General features: G+C 39.6%; 1 protein-coding gene and 1 long non-coding RNA gene across 11 annotated transcripts in view; one reads left to right on the top strand and one right to left on the bottom strand.

The window, feature by feature from the left end:
- Positions 1 to 27,095, top strand: part of LOC309659093 — a 357,758-nt gene that overhangs the window by 118,097 nt on the left and 212,566 nt on the right. The gene's annotated exons all lie outside the window — the stretch shown is intronic.
- The window catches only part of DNAH5 (dynein axonemal heavy chain 5), a 316,103-nt gene continuing 300,137 nt past the window's right edge, over positions 11,130 to 27,095 (bottom strand). For all 10 annotated transcript variants that reach the window (XM_082458341.1, XM_082458344.1, XM_082458345.1 and 7 more), the window contains 4 exons: positions 25,433 to 25,645; positions 22,444 to 22,596; positions 21,795 to 22,026; positions 11,130 to 12,959 (listed from right to left, as the gene is read on the bottom strand). In XM_082458341.1, coding sequence (XP_082314467.1) covers positions 12,769 to 12,959; positions 21,795 to 22,026; positions 22,444 to 22,596; positions 25,433 to 25,645 — 789 coding nt within the window. In that variant the 3' untranslated portion in view covers positions 11,130 to 12,768. The remainder of the gene's footprint in view (positions 12,960 to 21,794; positions 22,027 to 22,443; positions 22,597 to 25,432; positions 25,646 to 27,095) is intronic.

Raw genomic sequence — 27,095 nt, 5'->3', positions numbered from 1 at the left:
ATGAGATATCACTACTCCCTTATCAGAATGGCCAAAATCCAGAACACTGACACGGCCGGTGCCGGTGAGGCTGGGAAGCAGCAGAGCCTCTCCCGCTGCTGGTGGGAAAGCGGGATGGTGTGGAAGACAGCTGCTCACGGAGCCAAGCAGTCTTCCCGTGTGATCCGGCAATCATGCTCCCAGGTATTCACCCAAATAAGTGGAAAACTTATGTCCACACAGAATCCTGTACACCGAGGTTTATAGCAGCTTTCCTTAGATGTCCTTCACTATGTGAATGGATAAGCCAGCTGGTGCATCTGTGCAATGGATGTTATCAGTGATAGAGATATAAAGAGAAATGAGTAATCAAGCCTTGAAAAGAAATAGAGGAAACTTAAAAGCCTGTGACTAAGCAAAAGAAGCCCATCTGATGGCTACATACTGCAAGATTTCAACTATGTGACATCCTGGAAAAGGCAAAGCTACAGAGACAGTAAGAGAATCAGTCGGTGATTTCCAGGGGCTTAGGGCACGGGGGTGGGATGAACAGGTGGTACACAGGGCAGGAAATGAAGCATCTCTGTATGATACTGTGATGATGGCTACATGACAAGATGCATCTGTCAGAAGCATCGAATGTACAACTCAAAGAGTGAACCCTAATGTAAACTATGGACTTTACTTAATAACACTGTATTAATACTGGTTCATCAATTATAAGTAATATACCACACCAATGCCAAATGTGGTATATGGAAACTCTGTGATTTCGGCAAATTTTTTTCTATAAACCCAAAATGAATAGGCTATTAAAACATTTTAATTAGTTATACAAAGATCAAAACTATATATAGTAACAGAAAACAAATGATTTGTTGGGGGAGGAGTAGGTGGAGTGGGCAGGATTTGGTGATTTTTAATAATTGCAGCCTTATGTCAAAACTTATCAAATTCTACACTTTAAACATGTGAACTTCACTGTATGTAAAATATATCTCAATAAAGCTGTCAAAAATATTTTAAAAAATAATCTTTTAGCTTCATGGGTTCATGGAGAATACAGAATTCAGCAACAGTATTTTATAATAAAGTTTTGAAAGTTAGAGTCTAAAAGATTGTTAATATGAGAAGCATACTGTTGATGAAAAATTAATTAGTCGATCTAAGAAAGAATTGGAAAATTTTATTTGAGCCAAATTTGAGGATTGTAACCCAGAGAGAGCATCTCAGAAAGCTCTGGGTACTGTTCTGCCCATTAGAGGTGAAAGCACAGTTCTACAAGTTTTCTGAGACAGAGGGCTGTACATCAAATGACGTATTATTGACAGTTTACGCAATCCGGATCTAAGTCATTGTGGTGGGTCATGTGACCCCTCGCAAGCTCAAGAAGGAACGCTATTTTTAAGGAGTTGTCTTATTGGTGCCAGGAGAATGTTGCTCTTTACGATGGAGCAGGTATTCCTACCGGTGGAGGAGATCTGGTCGATGCATAATGCAGACACACAATGCACAGTGGGGGGAGAGAGGTGGCCAAAGGGCAGAGAAGAATTTCTACGTTTAAATTTTTCTCGTCTGGCCATAAAATATGAATTTTATTTCACAATTCCAATACTACTTTCTTAAACGTCATTTTTACCATCTCAAGTCTCTTTAGTTATACAATTGCTCAAAGATGTTTGAAACACAAATATGTTTCCCAATTATTTTAGTGGTGAGTGGCTTTCATAGTCCACACTTGCTTATACTTTAAAGTAGCGGTTCTCGACCTTGCCTGCTTTAACAGATGTTTTGACTTTATTAGACTACAGTGGGCCCTTAGCATCAATATTTTTAAAAGCTTCCCAAATGATTCTAATGTACAACCAGGGATAAGAGCCATTATTCTAACAAATTAAGATTTTTAATTAAATCAAAGTAATAACTTTGATTGCAACCCCGTATCTGTTGTTCATTTTACCTCTCCCTTTTGTCATCTCGCATAGACAGTCACCGGTTTGTGATGAAATAATCTGCCTCACTAGTCTGAACAAGCACAAAGGAAAAGCAATATCATTCGACAACTTATGGTGTGAAAATCAGCATCAGACAGCAGCATTAAATGGATATTAGTGTATATACTTAAGATATTTACGACACACCATGCAGAGAGAAACTGTTGGAAAGCTTTGGTTTGGAATTGACTTCAAACACACTCACATCAAAACAATAAAAACAAAAGGAACCTCAAGAAATCAGTGCTCTTTTAAATTGAAAACAAGGAGGGAATGGTCCTGACGGAGATAAAGCTGGGCTTAACGCTCTATGGGGAGAAGTAGAAGGACCACACCCACTGATCATCAGGGCCACCTCTTAAAGAAGGGTCCTCACTCCAGGTGGAGGCAGCCTGCCTCTCTCCTCCTTACGTGACTTGACCTGTAACAAGGTAGGGGAAGGAAGTGACCCTGGCTGAGCATTCCTTTGTCCTGGGCATTTTCGTGTCGTCTGTTTCTATTGTTTCTCACAACAGCTTCACATGGAAGGTATTGTGTACCCATTTCACAGATGAGAAAACATGTCCCAGAAACACTAATTGACTCAGCCAAGTTTACCCAGCTAGTAAATGGTAGATCCAGAGTTTGAACCTGTCTGTGGGCTCCAAGTGTTCCTCTTTCCTTGATTGCCCTGCTATCTCCCAGGCATCGTACTGGTCAAGAAGGGGTGTGGCCAGGCAGGCAGCTGGGCATAAGGAGCATCTCAGGGCGGAGGGAGTCAGCCAGGCAGGATCTCCAGAGACAAGAGTTACTCACACTCCCATTGCTATGGTCCCCAGATAATAACAGCCGCCACCACTAGGTGGCTGGAGCTGAGCAAGTAGATGGTAAAGTTGGGAAAACTAGAATCTTCAGCAGAGCAGGGCTGGAAGTAGGACTTGAGATGGGCGTGTGGATCCGGGGTGGGCCTTAGCATCCTAATTTAGAACTCTGATTTTTCCCATGGACATCTTGCTGCAGAGTAGGCTCAGTACCTATGGCTAGTGCCACGATTATGTATAAAGATGTTCATGTTAGCAGAGCCTTTAGTGATCTCGTTGAAGCCTAAATAATGTGGCCAGATAGAGTGATTGATCAGGCCAGAAGATGCCAGGTTTACAACTATTGTCCTGGGGTGCCATCTGGTTTTGGCATTCCTGGATTTTTCATTTTATAACAAAAGAGTATTAATAATAATTCTATTGAAATAGGCCAGGATAGGTATGAATCTGCAGTTTCTATGATCTCGTGTGTGAGATGCCAAGTTCCCCTTTTAACACGGGGTTAAAACCGATATCCTGTGTATCCTGTGATACCCGTGGGCAACGCCCCCGCCCATTGCAAAAATGCTTCGGTGAAAATTCTGGTTGTGCTTCTTGAAGGGCAAAGGAATAGTCTTTTGAAGTGAAGCATAGCAGGCAAGGGTCTCTTTAAGTCTAGGACTCTATCTAAATTCAAGTATTCCTCCAAGGGGTCTCATCTTAAGCTCTGAGCAGTTCAGTCTGCTGAGAGTCAAGGATATGACTGAAGGGGGCGATGAGGTAGAGGAAAGGGTCTTTGGGCAAAGACACAATCTGAGGGCTTCACAACTTGACAAAAGTTTGTCCCAGCCTATACAATCCTATTAACCACCTTGGGATTTATATTAGAGGCTGCAGATTCCATACTGTAATGCCAAGGCTGACTATAAATGCTCTCCTGTCGCAGAGACTGTGTGCTGTGGATTCTCTCCCAGTAGAACCACGAGTACATCATTGTGAAACGGTAGCAGGACCCTATGGCCCTCGCCCCCCATGTCCTCTGCCTGCCTTTTGCTTGTGGAAAAACTTTAGCCAAAGAATAAGTTTCATCAGAGAAATGAGAAACTGCAGAAATAAAGGAAAATAGTCCAACAAGACTAAATAATAATAGTTTAGCCATTAAGCACAGTCAAGGACTTTTACTTCCTCCTCAAGGGCTATAGATAATATTCTGAGCCCTATCCTGTGAGCTGTCTTAGAGATACTGAGACCCTCACCAGGTGGAAGAAGTTAACTACATGATGACCAGGGGTAGCCGTGACATAAGCTGCCACAATTCCGAGAATTGGCCTCAAGGAAATGGGAACAAACCGACCGTGGAACTGAAGATGAACTGTACTTAAAAATCAAGATGACACTGATCAGACCACCGATGACCAATTTTGAGATGACCGTCAGAGCTGACTGAGCTGTTTCTGCATGTAGCTCCCTCCTTCAGCTTATAAAAGCTCTTGCCCCCTGTTTGGAGCAGGAGGGGGGAGTCAGCCTTTGGACAGGCGTCCTCCCTCCCCCCGCCCCCCGACCCAGGTTGCAGGCATCCAAAGTAAAGCAAACTTTCTTTTCCATCAACCTTCCCTCTTTATTGGCTTTTGAGTGGTGCGCAGCCGGACCCCACTTTCTGTTACGATTGCAGGGAGGTACAGACCATAGGCAGTAGCACAAGGCTCTGCTCGGTGTTGGATTTCTCCCATAAGATGTATTGTGATAAATTACAAAGAGGCTGGCATGAAATTATACTAAGGTCTATTTAATTCCCAGGTGATTTCTCATTCTCTTTTACAGTTCACTTAAAGACCCTCTCATATTATGTAAAAAAGGGATTTAAAATTCTCTGAAATAAGCTATTTGATTTTCATTCACACACAAGACACAGATTTTAGAACATATTTGTTCTTTGTGTTGTACATAATACATATTTGTATTAGCAGTAGCAAGCTTACATCTAAAGGCAAACATGTTAGTATTAGCAAGTTTCAAAATAACGAAATGTGCAATGATGCCATACCTCTAACATCCGCTAAGAAAAGTTGTCTCACCACTCCAAACACCATGAACATGAGAACGTACTCAAATGTATAGCTGACTGGGGCCTGTGGGTATGAGATTCAAAGAGTGCAACTCATTTTAGCAAACCCTGAATGAATCAGTAAATTATGGTATAGTATAACTGATGTTTATAATATCGAAACATGAGTCTTTAAGAAAAGATCAATTTACATTACAAGTACTGGTTTAAAATCAGTGATGCTGAAGGCAATGTGGACCATGTATTGGTTCTTGGAACAGTAAAAGAATCTTAGTGGGAAAACTGGTGAAATGTATATCAAGTCTGCAGTTTGGTTAATAGTCGTGCACCAGTGTTAATCTCCTAGTATAATATTCTGTGTATGATGGAACCTTAAGGGAGGCTGGGTGAAGGGTAATGGAAACTCTCTTTACTATCTCTGCAACTTCTCTGTAAACCTAAAATTGTTCCTAATTAAAAAGTTTATTTTAAAATATGTGACCCCTCCAAAAAAAATAAGATAAAATTCCCCCCCCAAAAGAAAAGAAAAGTTGTATCATTATTCCACACTCAGCCCAAATTTATCAGTACATTCCCCACTCTTACATGGTATCCAGAAGGGTCAAATAATATATTCTGCTTTTTTCCACTGAAGACTATTGGTAGGCTTAGCATGGGGAAAACAGATTAGGAAAGCAAACAATACAAATAAAAATAAACCAAAGTAGGCTACAGCAAACTTGACATATTCATTAGCTATATTCTCCAATTAATACTTAATTTTCTAATTTCTAATATAACCAACATTTTTGTTTTCCAAGAACATGATTCAGCTTACAGCAATCATCTTTTTTTAAAGCCCCTCATTTGTGCCACGTATAAATCTTTGTGATCAGTGGTGTGATGTATCAGGGGTTGTAAGATGTGAACTATCACAGTTTATGATGTTCCTGAGACACTAAAAACATTTTCACTATTTGCTAGAATAGCAAAAAATTTCATTAATGCATGCAAATGATCGCTTTTCAAATGATAAAACACTAAAATGTTTTATAAGCGCTTTTCTACAGGCCTCCTGGGATTTGCTGTAAGTATTTGCACAAATAGATTATAAATGGCTACATCACAGCAGACTGAAAGGAGCAAGGTGACGCTAACAGAGTGAACTTAAACTGCACCCAGCAGTATAGACGAGTGTCCAGCCTCAGCTGGATCACAGGTTCTGTTTCACAGTCCTTCACAAACCTCCCCGGCCCGTGACTTCCCACGTAATCTCTTCGGTGTCCTTCAACACGTTTAGTCTTTCTCCCTTCCCAAGTACTCGTGGACGCTCTATGTGGTCATTAAAATCGACCCCAGCGCAAAATACTGGGGAAAACCTAATTGGCTTTTGTGTTTGTGATCATATTTGATGTGAATGCTATGCATATTAGCCTAAGCGAAGAAATAAATGAAGAAAGGTATTAACCGTAATCATAAAACGTTACTAGAGCAGGGGCGAGCATCATGCAGCAAATATGTCCTGGCTGTACCCACATGACACACAGCAAGGAGCAACACGGTGCAGCCCAGTAAGACACGGCGTTTGGCACGCAAACCAAAAGGAGGGCAAGTCTCCCAGGCTGGGCACTGCAACCACCCATCATAAACTCAAGCTTGGAAACCATGAAGCTTGCCTATAAATCTTGAGCCTTGGGAAACTAAGTGGAGTTCTAAATCAAAACAGGCACAAAGAAGGCACAGGAAGAATACACATGAGGCAACTCCACGTGGTGGTTTTACGGTGTTACTAAGAGCTCATAGGACTGTATAAAACTTCAGATTAAATCCTTTAAGGCATTGAAATTATACTATTAGATCGTAATACTGTTGGCATTTTGTAACAAAAACTTTGAAATCCAGGGGATAAGCTATTTTTTAAAGGCTCATTTGAGGACTTTGGAGATTATTCATTCATCATCTGCTAGATCTGCTAGAGTTATTGCTAACAATTTAATTCTAACAGCGTCTGAAGGAAAGAAACGTGACTCTCCCTCTTCTCCTCCATCCCGCCCTGCTCAGGATACATCCTTCCTGCCTTCTGGTTCCTTAGTCACTATATTTTCAGGATGCAACTTGCCATTACTGTCTATCTGGCTGCTCAGTTTTGTGGTTTTCCAGGCTGAAGAACTGAACCAGAAAAGCCCCTCGGTTGCAGACGGGGTAGCAGTGCATTCTGCTCTTGCATTGATAAGGTTCACTGTGTTTAAAGCGCATCACAGAATGAGGCTCCCATTTAAGACAGGTAAGGACCTGTTTGTGGATTCACAGTGTCTTAGCCAAATCTCATAGCTGATTCTAAAGCTAACCCTGAATTCTCTCCTATCCTTCACTGGAGGTATATGTGGACACTTAATACGCACATGTTGGATACAGCAAATGTCAGTCGATTAACCGGAGCGTATAAACTTCAAAAATTACTAGAACTCAACACTAGAGCAATTACAAGCCAAAACTACTACATTTCCTCATACTTTCACAACCTACTGGTTTGTTTATTGGCTTCATCCAATCTGGAGGACCATATTGTGAATATAAGCATACCTTTTGTTTTCCCTTAAGAGGCATTATTTTGACGTGTTGATGGGGGCTACTAATCAACAGTAATCAATTACACAATACAATTTTAAAAAATCACTCCTAATACCTGCAAGAGTCAAGTATTTTAAATGTTAAACCATCATGGACCTCACCAGGGCCTGACATGGGAGAAAAAAATTGTGTTGCTGATTTGGAGGTGAGGGGAAACTGTGTCTTTAAGATAAAATTACTCATGTATATATATTTGATTATTTTTATGATTACTGAAGACTTTTGTGTTGCAAAAATTTTATAAACTACGTTGTCAGGATGCATAACATAAGTAATTTTTTAATAATGCCACGCCTTTGAACACAAATTTATCATTGACAAAGACATCTTTGATGCTGTGTATTTTGTCTAAACTGGAGAATCCTGCAAGCTACCTGATTATAACATTCATGGTTTGTCTCGTCAGGCCTCTTAACGTTGAATTATTTACAAGATTTTTCCACTGCAAATAGTGTTTAACACAAAGAAGTTCTTTTCACTCCAGTGACTTAGAAACACACGATTTCCATCAGCCACTATGCTGTAGTTGGCAGCAGTTAGAAAAAGGCTTGCAATTTCATTTAGAAAGCAGCTCTCCTCAGCCCTGTACTCCAGGCCGGTTTCCTGTCACTTTTCCATCAGGCACCAAGCATACCTCCTCCTTTTAGGCAGCAGAATGTGAGTGCCCAGGACTTGTGGGTCTGAGGTATTCCCTCCCTCCTTCAGATCTGAAGGAGACGTCACCTCCACAGAACTGCCTTTCCTTTTGTCCCAATCAAACTAGGTCCCTGCAGGGAAACAGCACCCATGGTAGAGATGCTGCTCAAGAACTCCTGGGCTAGGGCTCTGCTCTGCCCCCCACCCCCCGATGGGGACGGGGCCTCGCTGATGCTGAGTTGGTTTGATATTTGCCAACATGCCTTTAAAGGGAAGCTCAGAGAAGACTGGGGTAAGTTGCTGTGGAAAGGTGATGAAACCCCCAAGCATAAAAGGTCAATTCTAATGCGACAAAAGGTAGTCTTCTGCCTCAGTTCTGGGCGGACTTTACTTGCACAGCTGCAAGCTGCACAGGGGAACCTGAGGACCAGGAAAAGCCAGGTAAGGATGTGCAGCGGCTGCTCCATCTCAGGGGAGCTCCTCGCTACTGTTATGCTCTGTGTCCTTAGCAAAAAAAAATACTACTACTACTACTACTGATAAATTAACAAATAAATGGGGACACTGTAGTGTGGCTTCTACCTGCTAATCCATGACCCCTGAATAGCTGCCATCTCCCTCATGGAATCCAATGTTTCCTTCATAGCACTTCACCCCCAATCTTTACATCTTTTTCTATGTATCGCTCACACATGTCAGGTTATCCAGTCATAAACTGAGATCATATAAAATTACCTGCCTGAATAACTGCGTATTTTCTGTGTCTCGTCCTCTTATGTGAATTCCATGAAATCAGGGACTGTGGCAATTTTTTTCCCACCATCATTCCACCAGGGCGCCAGAGTGCCTGACACGCAGGAGGTGCAACATAAATATCTTTAATAAGTCAGTACTGAGACAGATGAAAAAGATGGCTCTATCACCCTGCAATGGCAACGGGACCCTCACTGTAGTTTTCTCCACATCCAAGGCGGTCAGCGACTCTCTCCGTCAACTGGAAAATTCAGTCAGTTGGTCTTCCCTTGATCCCCTGATTCAGTAGGATACTGAGCACATTTCAGCGGGTGGGAGCTGGGGAGCGGGGAGTGGAGGTGGAGCGGGAAGGGGCCTCGCTGGCACCTCCGTGCTTTAGTCATGTCCCTTGCTGAATTAGTTCCTAAAAATTTCTAGTTGTTTTCATGGTGTTCTTTTCTACTTTGGGTCTCCAAAACTCATACATATATACCAATGGAGTATATCACAAAATTATAGGAGTTATACATTTTCAAGTTATTTGATTAAAAAAGCCATTTTTTTTTTTTTTTTTTAAAGAAGATAGAATTTATTAGAGGGGAGGGTCACTGCCACAACAGAGGGCCAACTTCCCAGTAGTCCGGGAGAGTCGAGCCTAAACGTGTGCTATTGATCACTTTTTTTTTTTTTTTAAAACATCTTTATTGAAGTATAATTGCCTTACAATGGTGCGTTAGCTTCTGCTTTATAACAAAGTGAATCAGTTATACATATACAATATGTTCCCATTTCTCTTCCCTCTTGCATCTCCCTCCCTCCCACCCTCCCCATCCCACCCCTCTAGGTGGTCACAAAGCACTGAGCTGATCTCCCTGTGCTATGCGGCTGCTTCCCACTAGCTATCTATTTTACATTTGGTAGTGTATATATGTCCATGACACTCTCTTACCCTGTTACATCTCACCCCACCCCCTCCCCATATCCTCAAGTCCATTCTCTAGTAGGTCTGTGTCTTTATTCCCGTCTTGCCACTAGGTTCTTCATGGCCTTTTTTTTTTTCCCCCCCCTTAGATTCCGTATATATGTGTTAGCATACTGTATTTGTTTTTCTCTTTCTGACTTACTTCACTCTGTATGACAGACTCTAACTCCATCCACCTCATTACAAATACCTCCATTTCATTTCTTTTTATGGCTGAGTAATATTCCATTGTATATATGTGCCACATCTTCTTTATCCATTCATCTGTCGATGGACATTTAGGTTGCTTCCATGTCCTGGCTATTGTAAATAGAGCTGCAATGAACATTTTGGTACCTGACTCTTTTTGACCTATGGTTTTCTCAGGGTATATGCCCAATATTGGGATTGCTGGGTCGTATGGTAGTTCTATTTGTAGTTTTTTAAGGAACCTCCATACTGTTCTCCATAGTGGCTGTATCAATTTACATTCCCACCAACAGTGCAAGAGTGTTCCCTTTCCTCCACACCCTCTCCAGCATTTATTGTTTCTAGATTTTTTGATGATGGCCATTCTGACCGGTGTGAGATGATATCTCATTGTAGTTTTGATTTGCATTTCTCTAATGATTAATGATGTTGAGCATTCTTTCATGTGTCTGTAGGCCATCTGTATATCTTCTTTGGAGAAATGTCTATTTAGGTCTTCGGCCCATTTTTGGATTGGGTTGTTCGTTTTTTTGTTATTGAGCTGCATGAGCTGCTTGTAAATCTTGGAGATTAATCCTTTGTCAGTTGCTTCATTTGCAAATATTTTCTCCCATTCTGAGGGTTGTCTTTTGGTCTTGTTTATGGTTTCCTTTGCTGTGCAAAAGCTTTTAAGTTTCATTAGGTCCCATTTGTTTATTTGTGTTCTTATTTCCATTTCTCTGGGAGCTGGGTCAAAAAGAATCTTGCTGTGATGTATGTCATAGAGTGTTCTGCCTATGTTTTCCTCTAAGAGTTTGATAGTGTCTGCCCTTACACTTAGGTCTTTAATCCATTTTGAGTTTGTTTTTGTGCATGGTGTCAGGGAGTGTTCTAATTTCATACTTTTACATGTACCTGTCCAATTTTCCCAGCACCACTTATTGAAGAGGCTGTCTTTTCTCCACTGTATATGCTTGCCTCCTTTATCGAAGATAAGGTGACCATATGTGTGTGGGTTTATCTCTGGGCTTTCTATCCTGTTCCATTGATCTATATTTCTGTTTTTGTGCCAGTACCAAACTGTCTTGATTACTGAAGCTAAAAAAGCCAGTTTTGAAAGCTTATTTCTGGTTACTCAATGGCACTCACCCCCTTGCTCATAAATAGCAATTACAATTCAGACATTCACTAACAACTTTTTATTAATCTGCATTATTTTTATATTTTCATTATGTATTCTTCGAAATAAAATGATTGTTTTACAGCAATTCACACAAATCAACTGATACATTAATTCAGACCAACAGAAGCTACTCAAATGAAAATAGTATTGTCCAGGATGGGTAGGTATCACATGAACCACTCAGGCCTAATTCTCATCATACTTAGCATAAAATGATACTTGTCACAGAGCAAATCCTAGTGAGAGGGACCCACACTGGTCTCCTTGTAACCCTTCCTCCCTGTAAAAAACTTTTTATCATCAGAAGCATGAAGTTACACAGATCTGAAGTTACCCAATTCTAAGCTGCAATTCTAAGTTAACACTGACCAAGTTTCCTAGTCAACAGGTTATAGATGAAACAATTTTATAATTTATAATCATAATTTAAAATAAAAATATGTGAAAAGTTCCTTAGGTAGTATTTTCCTAATTAAAAAAAACTTACGTGAAGTTCCCACCCACTATCTACGACTTTTATCCTTTCTCTACTTTTTTCTTCCAGTTATTACATTTGTTCAAGTCAACTGAAACCTTTACCATTGGATCATACCTGTTTTTATTTTCCATGTTATTTTCTAATTTTTGTCCACACCAGATACATTTTACAGTTATAATCACAGTGTACTTGATATTTTGTTAACTATGTCTTTGAATTAACAGTATGTGCTCACCATTTCTGTGTTATGAAATCTTCATTATTGTTTTTCATGATTGCCAAATGCTTCTAATTTCCTTAAGATAGACTTATTTTTGAACTTTTAGGGTATTTATTTTTTATGCTATTAAATATATATATATATTTCTTCAGTCTTTTAAATTGTTTCCTGGGTATAGATTTTCAGGAGAGAAAATAAGGATCAAGGCATGGAATGTTTTTATGATTCTTTCTGTGCTTAGTTATTTAATCATTTTACCAAAAGGATGGGTCAATTTACATTGCTCAAGGAGGCTGTGAGCGTATCACTTTTACAAAGACCTCACCACGATTCACTGTAGCTTTAATTTTTTAATTCTAACAAATATCAGTTAGTATCTCATTAATAATTATCTGTGGGGTTGAACCCTATTCTAAATGTTTATTCTATAGGATTAACTGAATTGTCTATTCATCTATTCACATTCTTAACCCACCCTTCTATTTCCTTCCATTTTTTTTAAAAGGTCTATTTAATTGGCTACTTGAGCCGTGAAAACAAATCTCTTACCTGACCTAAATGCAAAAGGCAACAGAAGCAGAGTCAGCACAAACTTGTCATGATACCTTAGAGAATTGGGCTGTCACTAGGACCACTACATTAACAGAAGAATAATCCCTTCAAGGGAAATACCATCTGTTTAGCCTAGTCAGTCCTTGGAGTTGAAGGAAGAAGAAAATGTATTATTGTGGATTTGAGGGCCGCACTTCATTAGAAAGTTGTAAATTTTATTTTTAAATCACCAAATAACTTTTCAGAAAAACACAGTGATTGGTCATGAACGATGAAACAGGCTAAATGTAATCAAGCGTCCAGCTAGAGTAGGGAACACTGATACAGCTCTCATTGCATGATCAACCTGATTTACACACTGTCCACACAGAAGAAAAAGGCTATGATACTTCAGATCCTGCATTTACTGGGTGAGAGACATGCCCCGTGTTCCTTGACATCACAGAGAAGGGCGACCCCACGCAGCACCCAGTGTCCGGGGGCCTGGGCCGTCCTGAGGTCCACAGCAGCCACGTGGTTCAGATCTGTTCGGACTGGCTTCTTGTAGATGGGACACGAGTACAACCGAGGGTCTCTTACAGCTACAAAATAATTCATGAAAATACCTTGGTGAATTTCTAATTTAAGCAGCCCCAGCCCCAAGCCCAAACAGAGTGCAGAGCCAAATCTGTGCACTCGGAAGGTCATTCCAAAGAGAGGTGGGTTTAGTAGAAAGAGGGAAATTCTTCCTGAGGTCAGATAATCCCTAGATGCGAAGCAGAGGCTACCACAGGTTTCCAGTGGGTGTGACAAGACAGCCAGACGTCCTCACGTTTACCCCACTCACCCCTTGTCACATGTCCTTGACATTAACCCCTGCCCATGTGACATGACCGCGAACCTCCCATTGCTTCCTCCCTCTCCTTTCCACCTGTCAATTCAACACCCCTCCTCCACCCTGTTCCCTGTACTTCCCCACCAAATCTTGTGCCCACACACCCTCTCTATATTTCCCTTGTGACTTGCCTTTGCCTTTTCATCAGACATCCAGCACCAATGCTCACTATTATTTCACTATTATTATTGCAAAATCCCATCTTCAACCCTCTGTGCCACAGTCCAAACCACATTTGAAATCACAGGACAGAGAACGTTCCCCACGCCTACCAGGTGTTGTGAGGTCTCCATGTGCGTAGAGACATAAAAATGGCAGGGAAGCAGGGAAGCATGGCACAGTTCAGCTCTCTAAGATTCAATCTACCTTTCTGGAGCAGGGGAACAGAGGGAGTCTCCAAAATCACATATGCAATGAAAGACAATCTGTGTGTCCCTTCTTCAAAGGTCTTCTCTTATGCATCTGTCCAGCCTTGGAATCCCCATATTGAGGACAGATGCAGGTCTTGTGGGGGCCTCAAACTTACACAGTTTGGGGGAGGGGCTTCTTTTAAGAAAAAAAAGTACAATTTGCAAATATAAAATTAAGCTTTGGAAGGAGCCTCTGCATTGAGCAGCCTTAGGGTTTAAGCTTCACCAGCTTCTTGTTAAGTCCACTCTACCTATAGTAGTTTATTTGCACATCTTGTAACACCCATCTCGGGAAGCAGTATATTATTTCCTCTGCTCTCCCAGACTATAAATTATTTCAGGACAAAAGTGGTGTCTGCACTCATCCGTGTACTTCTCTGGAAGGCCAATATTATAAATGACCCTCACATAATTATTGAGATGAAAACATACTTAACTAAGAGGATAACTTAGCTTTGGTGACTTAGTGTAACAAGCATGTAACTTTCAAAATGCAATATTAATATATTAATGATACTGAATTTATTTCCCCAAACTAACTTACTCGATAATTTAGCTTTTCCTAACACATCAAAAAAGTAAGGCACTATGAGAAAGTAAAGTCTCATTTTTTGACCCAAAAAAACCTTCAACCTGCTGTGCCATGTGTTTTTATACCTCCACTAAATGTAATTAATTTTATTGGAAGAAGTTAAACATTTGAATATGATAATATTATACAAAAGTTTCAATATAAAATAATCTAAAGCTGTAATTCTTAACCAGGTGTGATTTTTACCAGGGGACATTTGCCAATATCTAGAGAAATTTTTAGTTATCACAACTGGGAAGGTGCTACTGGCAACAAGTAGGTCGAGGCCAGGAACGCTGCTAACATCCTATAGTGCACAAGACAGCCCCTCACAACAAGAGGTATCTGGACCAAAAATGTCAATAATACAAAGGTTGAGAAATGCTGTTCTAAAACAAAGTCATGACATATATACACTAATATCTATAAAATAGATAACTAATAAGAACCCGCTGTATAATAAATTAAATTAAATTTTTTAAAAGATAAAGAAAAAAATAAAGTATTTAAATATTAAAAAAAACACAAAGATGGTTCAAGGTCAGAACATCTACCCATGTAATTCACCACATTACACAACTAAGATAGAAGGAGATATGATTATCTCAATGTAGAAAAAATCGTTTAATAAAGTTCAGTACAATTTATAATTAAAAATTCTGAGCAAACCAGGAATAAAAAGGAACTTCCTAAACTTAGTAAAGGTTATAATATTAAAATTTATAGCACATAATATACTTAGAGAAATTTTACATGGATTTTCTTGAGGCTCAGAAACAATTTTGATCAAAAACATTAAGAAGAGAAAAATAAATAAAATTGGTAAGAATTAGAAGAGCAGAGAATCAACTATCATAGTTTGTAAATGATATGACATCTCCCTAGAAAAACAAAATCAACAAACTTTTAGAACAATTAAGAATCTTCACCAACTAGTAAGGATCTTGCTGGATTCAAGATCAACCTGTGCTGGCAACTGCCAACTAAAAGTTTTAATAAAAAATAGGATACAGTTTTTAATATTGACAAAACCATAAAGTATCAGGGAATTAACCAAGAGATCTGTATAGAAAATACTTTAAAACTTTAATAAAAGATATAATAAGGATGATCTGAAAAAATTAAAAAATAAAACAAAGTCGCAGATATTTTACAGTACATTAAAATTATGTATTTGCTTAATCCCATGAAATTAATTATTAGAAACCATCTAAATTAATGTAACACCTAATTTTAAGTCTAGTTGCTATTTTTTTTAACAAATTAGATTTTTTTTTTTAAAGATCAAATTTATAGAGAGAATGTTTTGCTTATCTCTTTTAAATTTTATTTATTTATTTATTTCTGGCTGTGTTGGGTCTTCATTTCTGTGCGAGGGCTTTCTCTAGTTGCGGCAAGTGGGGGCCACTCTTCATCGCAATGCGCGGGCCTCTCACTATCGCGGCCTCTCTTGCTGCGGAGCACAGGCTCTAGACGCACAGGCTCAGTAATTGTGGCTCACGGGCCCAGCTGCTCCACGGCATGTGGGATCTTCCGGGACCAGGGCTCGAACCCGTGTCCCCTGCATTGGCAGGCGGATTCTTAACCACTGCGCCAACAGGGAAGCCCCTAGTTGCTATTTTTTAATTACCATGAGAACGTCATTAGTGATAATAATTAGGCAAACGTACAAAAAAGTCTGATTAAATAAATGAATGACAGTGAATATGAGGAGTGCAGTTAATGCTAACTACACTGATATATTTAAACCCTTTAATCCTAAGATCTGAACATATAACAAATATTTAACTAATCGTTCTTCCTGATGCACACTTGACCAACAATCATTTTATAAATCTTGACGTAAGCCCTTGGAGTTTTACATTTGAATCAAGTGATAATTATAATAATTGCACCTTGGGAAGTATTCGATTACTTGGGTTTTAATCCCAAAAGAAAAATAGAATTGGAAAAAATAGCATTCTTTTCAAGAAGCAGTAAAAAAAAAGCAATTCTCTGAAATATTTATCCACTTTTATTTATTTTTAATTGCTTCACAAGGGAAGGAGCCCACACCAAGTCACAGCATGCAGCAACCTTCTGCAGCAGGATTAGAAACCACTGAAAATATGATTTCACGGTAAAAGTGCTGACAGATGCTAAACAAGCACATAAAGAGATGATTTGAAACTGTTACCTCTGGTTAGACAAATAACTTTGGAGACAAAAATAAACATGCTAAGCAGGTAGAACAAATTAGCTAAATATGTTTAAAGCCTTGGGGTCCAGAAGGAGGAGCAGAGAGAAGAGGGTATCTAAATTGGCGAGCTATGTGCTTTAGGATGCTAAAGGTTTTAATAAAACGCCTTGAGGAAATTTCATTTTCTAACTCTATAACTTCCGTCTCTAGCCTACATTTTTCACCCAAATGTAAGTATATCATTACATCATATATTCCTTCTAATATCCAAAATAACCAAGTTACATAGAGATTCCTTATGTCATTCCTTTATTTAGTCCCTCTTTTGCAAATAACATTTAGGTTATTAAACAGTGCACTCTTCCATGTGTTATTTCTTTTAATCCTTCAACAAGCATGAGAGTTATCGTATTAATAATAATAATTTTTTATTGTTATCTATTGTATGCTAATTATGTGCTGGACATTGTCAGTTTAATTCTCTCAACAACCCAATGAGATGGGTACCATGATTAAATCCATTTTACAGATGAGAAAACTGGAAGAACATAAGGAGGTGAGTTACTTATCCAAGGTTGCAGAGCTGTAGGTGATGAGTCAAACCAGGCCAGAATGGATCCAGAGCCTAAGCCCTTAACCTCAGCGATAGTGTGACGTACTGTGTGTATGTGTCTCCGTATCTTTGCAGAAATATGTAAATGTGGACCAGAGATAACTAGATACCTGACTTCAACTTGTGGCATAGCTGAGACTCCTCCGAAGCTACATGACTAACTGCTAAGGTGATAAAGCCATGAAAGCACCCCAAATATCCAGGCTCCTGGCTCACTGCCTTTTACCTGAGGACATGTGCCCCCCTATGGGGCAGGGAGGTGACCACCTTAACCTTCAGCATGGGGAGAGGAGGCCACAGGGGGTGACAGCTCTCATCTGCATAGGGCAGAGGCCTTTACTGTGTCTACTTCACCAGCTACCTGAGAAATATTAATACATGACTTCAAAATGCAAGGAAACCGTCCTCATTTCCAATTTAGCCTTTATTTTCAAGCTTCATCTCTAAGTGCAGAGTCTTGAGTAGAACACCACCACAAGAATTCCCAGAGATTTGCATTCATCCCACAACAGACAAATGTGATTCTGAGAGCAGCTTTGGTAGCCAGGAATCATAGGCAAATTACCTAATATCTCTAAACCTTCATTTCCCCATCTGCAAAATCGTCATGATCATCTTACAGAGTTGTTGTAAAGACTAAATAAGTTAATATATGTGACTGCCTGGCATAGTATAATGCTTGCAATGCAGTAGTTGCCCAAGATGTGTTAGATTTCTTCCCTCTCTCCCTGCACACACACACACACACATGCACATATACACTTACCTTTTCACTAAAACAAATTCCCCAGTCTCAGGTTCCCCATGACTTTAACACAGTTCAGGTTTACAAACTGAAAGTGGATTAAACGCTGCAGGGCTCAGGAGTTAGGAGGTCTCCAGCTCCGGGTCGCTGCGCAGGGCTATTCCCACCCCCGGCCCACGACTGCACAGTGTTGGATCAAGGTGGGTCCTAGGGCGTTCTCAGAAACACTGTTCCTCTAGCAGGAAACAGCCCCATTAGCTGCAGGGACCCTGAGATTCTTCACATCTTACTTAGTGACCAGAGATACATGTGTCTTGCTTTGTTCCCCCAAAATTCTAACCACTGCCTTCCCATCACACAGGCTTCAGCACCGAAGTTATTAGAAGCATCACTCTCTCTATAGGAGACATATATTTCCTATAGCTGCCTCTTTTCAACTTCCTTTGAAAACAGAGGATCTAGAGTGGGTACGGGTGGCTTTACTCTCTTGGAGAATTTAGTACTATTTGGGTGACTCTCCCGTGACAAGAAACATAAATAAAATAAACATTTGGGGATATAGCTCAACATATCAATATATCAATTTTGATATATCGATAAACTCAATTTTTAGCTTTGAAATAAATATCTAGACTTCCTTTTAAACACAAATAAACCAGTTCTATATGTAAAATTCAGTGGTGAATTATTTAAACTGAAATTGCCCTTCCTATTAACATAAAAAACAACCCATTACAAGAATTTTAATTTTAAAACACTACACTTTTGGAGCGTCCTCTAGCCATTAATGATGTTAAACCTCTTTAGCTCAATTAGAGCCCTATTTAGTCATCAAAATTGAATGCAAATTAGATTTACAGTACAAAAAGAGCAATGGAATGTTAGTTTTCTATCAGGAACAAAACACCTCTTCCACCACAAAGCTATTTGGCAAAAAGTTTCCACCAACTTCTACTGAAGCCAAAAAAAAAAAAAGAGAATTATAGTTTTCCTTCACTTTTTTCTTAGTACTTTGAATGAGTGAGTCACTTTCTCCTTTGCTTATTTTTATTTCCTCCCCTAACCCTACAGCTAACGAGCGTCACCGCTGACTAAAGCCCAGCAGCGTGAGTACAGTTCTTCCACACCAACGTATCCTTGAATCATAAAGGGTTGCCTGTATTATAAATTTATTGCTTTATTACTACCATGCTGAGATGTTCAATGTCACGTGGCAATGGATTTTTACAATTTAGTCACAAGAAATAAAGTAACACCTAACTGAACGTGAGAAAGATTTGTCTTTCACTTTATAAGGGAAACATTTTTCCAACAATGTTGACTAGATGCAACAAAATTTCTAAAATAGTACTTTTGGCTAAAAGAACATTTGATTATTATTTCTATAAAATAATCACTGTCCTGGGACTTCACACGACCGTAAGGATTCATGAACATGAAGCCACAGGCAGTGTGTTTGCCGAAGCCCAGGCAGACACGTGGATACCTTCAGACGCAGCTGGGGCATAATGAGCGACACCCTGTACCAAGAGGGATACTGAGCAGCCTTACGTCTCTCTTCTGATGCCCAGCTCTCTTCATGGGCTCCCCTTCCTGCACACACCGTCTTTCTGTTTCTCAAACACAGCGCATTCGTTGCTGCCTCTTGCCTCTGCGCTCTTGCCTTTGCCCCATGGATACTAGTCCAATGTTCAATGTTCTCTCCTCAGCAAAGCCTTCCCTGAACCCCTGAATTCTCTCACTCCCTGACGCACCGTGTGCGTGTGTTCTTTACAGAAACAAAAACTATCTGAAATCGGTATGTTCATTTACACTTGATCCTCATTATTCCTGGGACTTCTTATGTATCTAAAGTCTCACAGAGTCTGAATTACCGATGGCTGCTCAGGGAAATACAGGGTCAGGTTCCTGCAAGCCTCTGGTCACGGCATTTCCATCAACCCATCAATACGTAACCTTGTCTTATGTGTGTTTCTGTTTAAAGTCACCTTATTAATATACACTGTTGATTCATTCACATTGAACTCAAGGTCGACAGCACTATGACTCATGCCTGATCAAAGCATGTCTAACACACATGTTTCCTCCATAAGGCACACCACCGCCTTCTTGCGCTCAGGAACACTAGACAACACTTCAGCACTACACACGGGGGCCATTCTCCACAATGAAAAGCAGAAAAATGTGAAAAACATAGCACGAAATAGACCATGGAACGGACACTTGCTTACGGTCTGAGCTGAAACAAGAAGCAGAGCACAGGCTTGTTCAACCTCAACTGGGAACACTCATGTCAGGAGACTCAAATGTTTCACTGCTTTGTACATGTCCATGAAAGACCGTGAAAGTGCCACAAGGCATTGACATTGAGGTCACAAATAAATTTTAGAATGTAGGCAAAATCATACAGAATCCTTGCGTAACAAGGATTGACTATATTTGCTTATTTTTTCAGCTACCTTCCCTCTTTGAGACTGAGCTCCTTGCAAATGGGGATTCTGTTTGGCCTTTTCCCACTGTTGCATCCCCAGCAATAGAGTAGTGTGTGTCAGATGGTCAACACCAGATAAATATTAAATGGATGACCCAGTGAGCCAAAGCTCTTTCCCTTTGCCAAGAAAAGTCTAACTCTAATGCCCTCTCATGCTCACCCTTATCCCCCAAAACTCATCTCAAAAGCAGTCTCCACCAACCTCCCAGGCCTAGCTATGTTCTACTTCTAGATTCCCTGACCATCCTGACAGCATCTCTATCATAACATGTGTCAAATTCTACTTAAATTATTTATTGACTTAATCAGGCTCCCTCACCAGACTGTGAGTCCCTTGTGGGTGTGATCTGATTCATAATTATCTTTGTCTCTTGCGGGTAAGCTTGTGGCTGGTATAATTAGTCATGCAGCAAACATCAATATTTGTCTAAAAAATACCCAAAGTTTATACACTCTCTTCCCTTGACATATGTTTACAAATGTGGTACTTACCTAAGGGATGGAGATACTAAAAGCTCTCTTTTAAAGAGAGATTGTTTTATCCTTTCCTTGTTTAAAGAAAAGTCTTTTGTGCTTCTGTTGTAAAATTAGTACTTCCTTGGGATCCACTATCCTGGCTACCTCTTGAATTTATGGCTTATAGTAATCATCTCACTATGTATATGTATGTCAAATCATCATGTTACACACCTTAAATATATGCAATTTTTATTTAAAAAGGAAAATAAATAAATTTTTTTAAAAGTAAAAAGAACAGGGAATCTCCTCATATGGTGAACGGTGGCTACTGCTGAGGAGATGTTAGCTGAGTGAAACGCAACAACAAAAACCTCTAGAAAACATCAAGCCAACAATGGAAAATAGTTTAGGTGTTTTTAGACTTGTCAAACAGAGCTTTGATAACTTTGTCAAAGTATTCTTCTTTGACATGTGTGTTTCATAGAAGTGTTATCACATTCATAGGCTGATATGTGAACCCAGGGTTTTACCATTAGCTATTGGATTAAGCTGAATGTCCCTGAATTCAAACTGGATTTCACAACCTGGCTTAAATCTCCAAGCTGGTGGAGACACCACCTCCCATTGCCCTGTGCAGTCCTGCCTGGAAAGCCTTCTTTCCACCACTTACCTAAGCCCCATCCATCCTTCCAAGCCCATCCATCCTTCCAAGCCCATCCAGGCCCAACTGCCCCTGAGATCCAGCCCCTGACTATTTCATCCCACTGTTATCTCACCCTCCTTTCTCACCACTTATTTACTATTCCAAACGCCTGTTTCTTATCTCATTAGCTAATGCTATTTTATCTGCTTTATTAGATAGGCAAGAACTATCTAGAACCATTGCCTCCCAGGAGCGTTCAAGAAAGAGTCCAGCAGTCCGTCAGTACTCATTAAACACAGGTGTGAATGTGAAGCCACTTGATAACATAGTATAATCCTTATCACATGGTAACAAAAATAACGATATCCTGTGTTTATAACATCATCCAACCTGATAATACCAACCATCCCTCAACGCGCAAGACAACTTACTGTTGTTTTCGGCATAAATTCTTATGACAGGCATTAACTCGAAGAGCACTTTCGGTTTGGACTCGATGAGTTTCATGTTCCTCTTGTCCCAGCCAGCACCTTCAAGATACAAGCCGTAGACGTAGATGCCCTCTGTGGGAGGGGCAGAAATGTCATCCTGCATCCACTTGGTGACTTCGCTGCGGAGCACCGTATTGTCCAGAGCCCAACCTTCGTTGGCCCGAGTTATTTCCTACTCAGGGCAAGAGCAAAAGCAAAGGATGAAATCAGCAACTAGAGGTTTGTCTTAATATAAAGAGCATTATCGTGATGACAGTGTAGCCCCAAATTATCCAGATTCAAAGAAGGTAGGATAGTATTTAAAGAGTTTTAAAAGATTCTCTTACAAGCAATACCCATGTCCTAATTTAACCCCTTGTACTTTAAAAGAAATATCAAATCAAATCAAATATAACAATAACAAATATTGTGAAATCCCAGCTAGCAGCCTGAGAACAAGCGGGATTTATGTTCAGGACAAAGTAACTGCTGGTGTCAAAAAGAGACAATCATTCTCTGTCTTATTCTACTCTTTAAAACTATAGTGAAAGAAGAAAGCCTGGTAGAGGAAAATTATAATAACACAACAAGTGAAAATCAGAGCTATTACCTGTCGCATTGCAGTTAAAAATCCTTGGGGGTTAAAAAAGCCTGTCATCCAGAAGCAGTGGGGCCGGTCATTGAAAACCCAAGAGGTAAACTGGCAGTTTCTTTCAATAAGCTCAGTAAACCAGAAACCCAACGTACTTGAAACCCAAGATTCCTGAAATGCATACATTAAACCATGAATTAATACAGGTTTAATCCTGCTGTGTAACTGGCTACGTTCACAGAAGAAAACAGTGGTGAAATAACAATTTCACTCTTAGAATTTAGAAGTCCCTAAGACATAAATTTTCCTTGGGTTATGACATTTAAGTTTTCAAATTATTCTTCCTCCTTAATGATATGAAATAGGATAGAATCAGCTAGTCATCACATGGATTTCAGATCAATCCAGTTCAGCACACTGTTCAAGACATCTGTTTTCAGTAGAATCTCCTTCCACATACAAATATAGTCATGACCAATTCTGCCATAAAGCAATGAAAACAATTAATTGAATTAAATTTGACAGGTTTCAACTATTTTTCCTTAGGCTACATTTTCAATAGATACATTACAAAATAAGATTTCTATTTATATAAATGTGCTCACGGCCTTATCAGCACTTTAAAATATATTTTGTGAATGATAAATCATAGAAGGCTTTCTCCACTTATCATTTTTTTATGAGGCAAACAACAGTTATTTTCTCAAGTTTTTGTCCCTTAGACTGCACTTTTATTTCCCCTGATGAAGGGGTAGAAATGGAAACACAGGTCTCTTTACCACAAACAAATTAATTGCATTCATTGCCTGTAACGTTCTGCCTGAATTCACGTGTGGAACTCCTACTACTACAACTGGCATGGAAATGTCATTAACGTCAGCAGCAGCCACACTAGAAGGTATCTCCAAATCATATTTTATAACATTTTACCGTAACTGCAATATTTTATGTGTGAATAAATGTAGTGATCAACCTGGATAAACTACTTGAATTTCAAATATCTTAAGAATTGATATGCCTATTTTTCAAGAGACGGTGAGATTCCCAAAGACTGATAATAAGTAGAATAAAAACCTGTATAAAATGATTTTAATTTAAAAGTGAGGTAACTCGCTCTATCACATCTTTATAGATGTGTTAACTGAAAGAGGTGTGTTTATATGACATTTGATCTGAGGGCACAGGGACCCATTAATGAGGGGATGTCTCCAGGCAAGGATGCCTGTTCCAGAGCCTGCAGGTGCTGACCAAGCTGCGTGAGCTGGTTTAAGTGGAAAATGGGCCTGCAAGGGCCAGTGACCACAGAGGTTCTTTCTCTGTCATTGGCAATGAGAAGAGTGAATTCATATAGAAAACTCTCTGGCCTTGGCAATGAATTTTTTGAAGGTGAGGAGAGAAAGGAGTCTGGTCAAAGCTGATTCTGAGTTTCTAGGCTGCGTGACTAGAGGGATGGATGGTGGGTCACCAGATAAGATGGAGAAGACAGTAGAAGAACACTCCCCAGTTACCATATACTGCCTTTGGGACCCACGGCCTTGGAATCTGCCAAAGCCCTGGGTGAGATATCAGAGTCTCAGCACTAAGTGAATCTCTTCTGAGAGACTCTCAGTTCTAACCCCATCCTGTCTCACCATCCCATTTACCTGAGTATCTTCCAGAAGGTTCCAGTCACCCCAGGACCCAATATCGTCTCTATAAGGTGCCCTCCCTGGATAACCCCACCCTCCTGCCTCCCAGGTCCTTCCCCTGGACCCTCAGCATCTTCAGAGCCATGATGAGCAAACGCCTCTACAGAGACACTCAAATACTCATTTTACTTTTCCAAGTAAAAAAAAAATGTCTTAAAACCACATCTACCATACAAACTGTTATATGTAGAATGGATAAACAACAGGTCCTACTGTATAGCACAGGGAACTATATTCAATATCCTGTAATAAACCATAATGGAAAAGAATTTTTTTAAAAAACCCACATCTTGGTGCATATATAGAATGGAATATTACTCAGCCATTAAGAAGAATGAAATAATGCCATTTGCAGCAACATGGATGGACCTAGAGATGATCGTATGAAGCCAAATAAGTCAGAAAGAGAAAGACAAATACCATATATCACTTATATGTTGAATCTAAAATATGACACAAACAAACATAGCTACGAAACAGAAAGAGATTCACAGACGTAGAGAACAGACATGCAGCTGCCAAGGGAGAGGGGCTGCGGGGGAAGGACTGGGAGTTTGGGGTTAGCAGATGCAAACTATTATATATAGGATGGATAAACAACAAGGTCCTACTGTAGACCACAGGGAACTATATTCAATAGATTGCGATAAACCATAATGAAAAAGAATATGAAACAGAATATATATGTATAACTGAGTCACTTTGCTGTGCAGCAGAAATTAACACAACACTGCAAACCAACTATACTTCAATAAAATTTAAAAAACCCACATCTGTCATTTAGCACAATTAACAATACATAATCAATAAGCATACTGTTAAATTATTATCTTGTTATCTTGAGAGATACATACTCACATATTTACAGACAAAGCAAGGAAAAATGTGTCTCTTTGGTGTGACTTTTGATACCTGCATGTGTCTAGGAACGTTCCCTTCTATAAGACTAACATCATGAGCTTTGAAGTCCATGAGGTTGGGTTTACATTCTGATTCTTAGACTTCTAAGGTGTGTGATCTGGGAAAAGATTTAACAACCCCCCAACCTCAAGTTCCTCATCTGTAAAATAAGGGTCATAAATTGCAAGATTTAAATGAAACAGTGCATATAAATTGCCTAGCAGAGAACCTGAGATGTGGGAGATGCTAAATTATTTTCTTCCCTACCTACAATCCCAAAATACAGGGCTCTAAGGAGATTAGTCCCTAAGCAAAAGAACACTCTTAAATGCATTATTCTTACATGCTTTTCACTTGCCAATTACAACTATTCACAACAATAAAGTGATTAGGCAGAATAAGAGCTGAGTTAAACGTACTTTTTTCCACCGAGCAGGAATTCTGGCATCAAACATGCAATTCAGTGCGTCTTGTAGATTTTCACTCATGATGGTGGTGCCATCAATGGCAAGTTTTAGCTCGGTCAGGGTGCTTCGGACTAGGGTGAGTACCCTTTGCATTCTGTCTATCTCCTGCCTGAGGAAAATGTTCATCGGCTGGAATGGCCCCATCTTTTGCAGCCTCTCCTTTACCTGCCATGGAGACACCCAGCACGTGAAAAAGTAGGCAGCTACTAACGTTATGTAACTGGTACCCTAGGGCTTCTGAAAGAGCCCCAAATTTTACAGTTCCATAAACAGTAAGCTTTTATTTTTTTTCACTGCCAGAAAACAAAGAAGAAATAAAGAAGAAACGTCTGTTAAATGACCAGCTGATTTTTCATCCCATGTGGGAGAAGACAGGCCTCCATAAATTCACAGAAGAATATACAATCCATGTCCACAAACATGTAGCCTTCCAAACAGCAACTGCACTTACTGGGAAATATTCACTACTGCCACTCCAAGACTTGCAGATACACACATGGACACACACAAGTAGATGTGTACACATACACAACAATTTTTAAGGCTGCCTCAAAAAACTAGACTTCTGTTTTAAAAGCTTTCTGTTTTTTCCATCAAAGCATCTATCCATCCACCCACCCATTCATTTCTGTCTTACAAGTATTTAGTCAGAGTCTTTTGTGGATCAGATATCATGCCACGTTGAGTTGCTTTATCCTAAGCAAATTTAGCAAAAGGAAGGTGTCTCTTCTAAACCCCATACTTACCATGTTTATTTATGTAATTATTATTATATTTTTAAGGCACTTTTATTGCTTTATAAATATTTCAACCACTGTTAGACATGAATGACCGCTTTCCTGATACTATAATGAAAGGTGCTTACGAAAGCTCATAGCAGTATTGATTTTCTCCGAGCAAGTGATCAGAGATTCTTCCAAGGGAAATGAGTCCCTTGGTGACAGTTCCTTGAGTTCAGACTGTAGTACTAGCATCCAAAATGGCCTGCTTCATGGAAAATAATAGGATGCTCAAGTAACAAAATGCTGCAGACTTCCTTCTGAAAACCAGGTGGAAAGGGCAATATATAAAGAAACATGTTGGTCTTGTGACAAAAATGTCACAAGGTTAGTCCAGGTCATCTCTTAAGACTACATGGATGGGACTTCCCTGGTGGTCCAGTGGTTAAGACTCAGCGCTTCCAGTGCAGAGGGCATGGGTTCAATCCCTGGCTGGGGAACTAAGATCCCACATGCCGTGGGGTACAGCCAAAAAAAAAAAAAAAAAAAAAAAAAAAAAAAACCGCATGGAAAGTAAGCTACTTACTTTTGCTTTTCTCAAAGACTTAAACATGTTATCAGGGAAAACCTTTTCACAATATTTGCTAAAATGTCAAAAAAAGTTAACTTTCACAATCATCAATTTTGCTTAGAAGTTACTTGCGTATTAAAAAGACAAATCAATTTTCCAAACCCATGAGATGAAGAAGCTGCAGAGTTAACGATATAACTATAGACTCCCTGAAATTAAGAAGGCCTGAATTACACAACATTTTTCTAAATAATCAATGCTTTGCTCTAAGAATACATTTTTTTTCCTCTGAACAAATGACAACGTGAAGTGCCTCCAGGGAACG

Source organism: Balaenoptera physalus (genome assembly GCF_965194825.1).
Source record: "Balaenoptera physalus genome assembly, chromosome: 3".
Classification (NCBI taxonomy): Eukaryota; Metazoa; Chordata; class Mammalia; order Artiodactyla; family Balaenopteridae; genus Balaenoptera; species Balaenoptera physalus.
The sequence above is the reverse complement of the archived record's forward strand: the minus strand, read 5'-3'. Positions and strand labels throughout refer to the sequence as shown.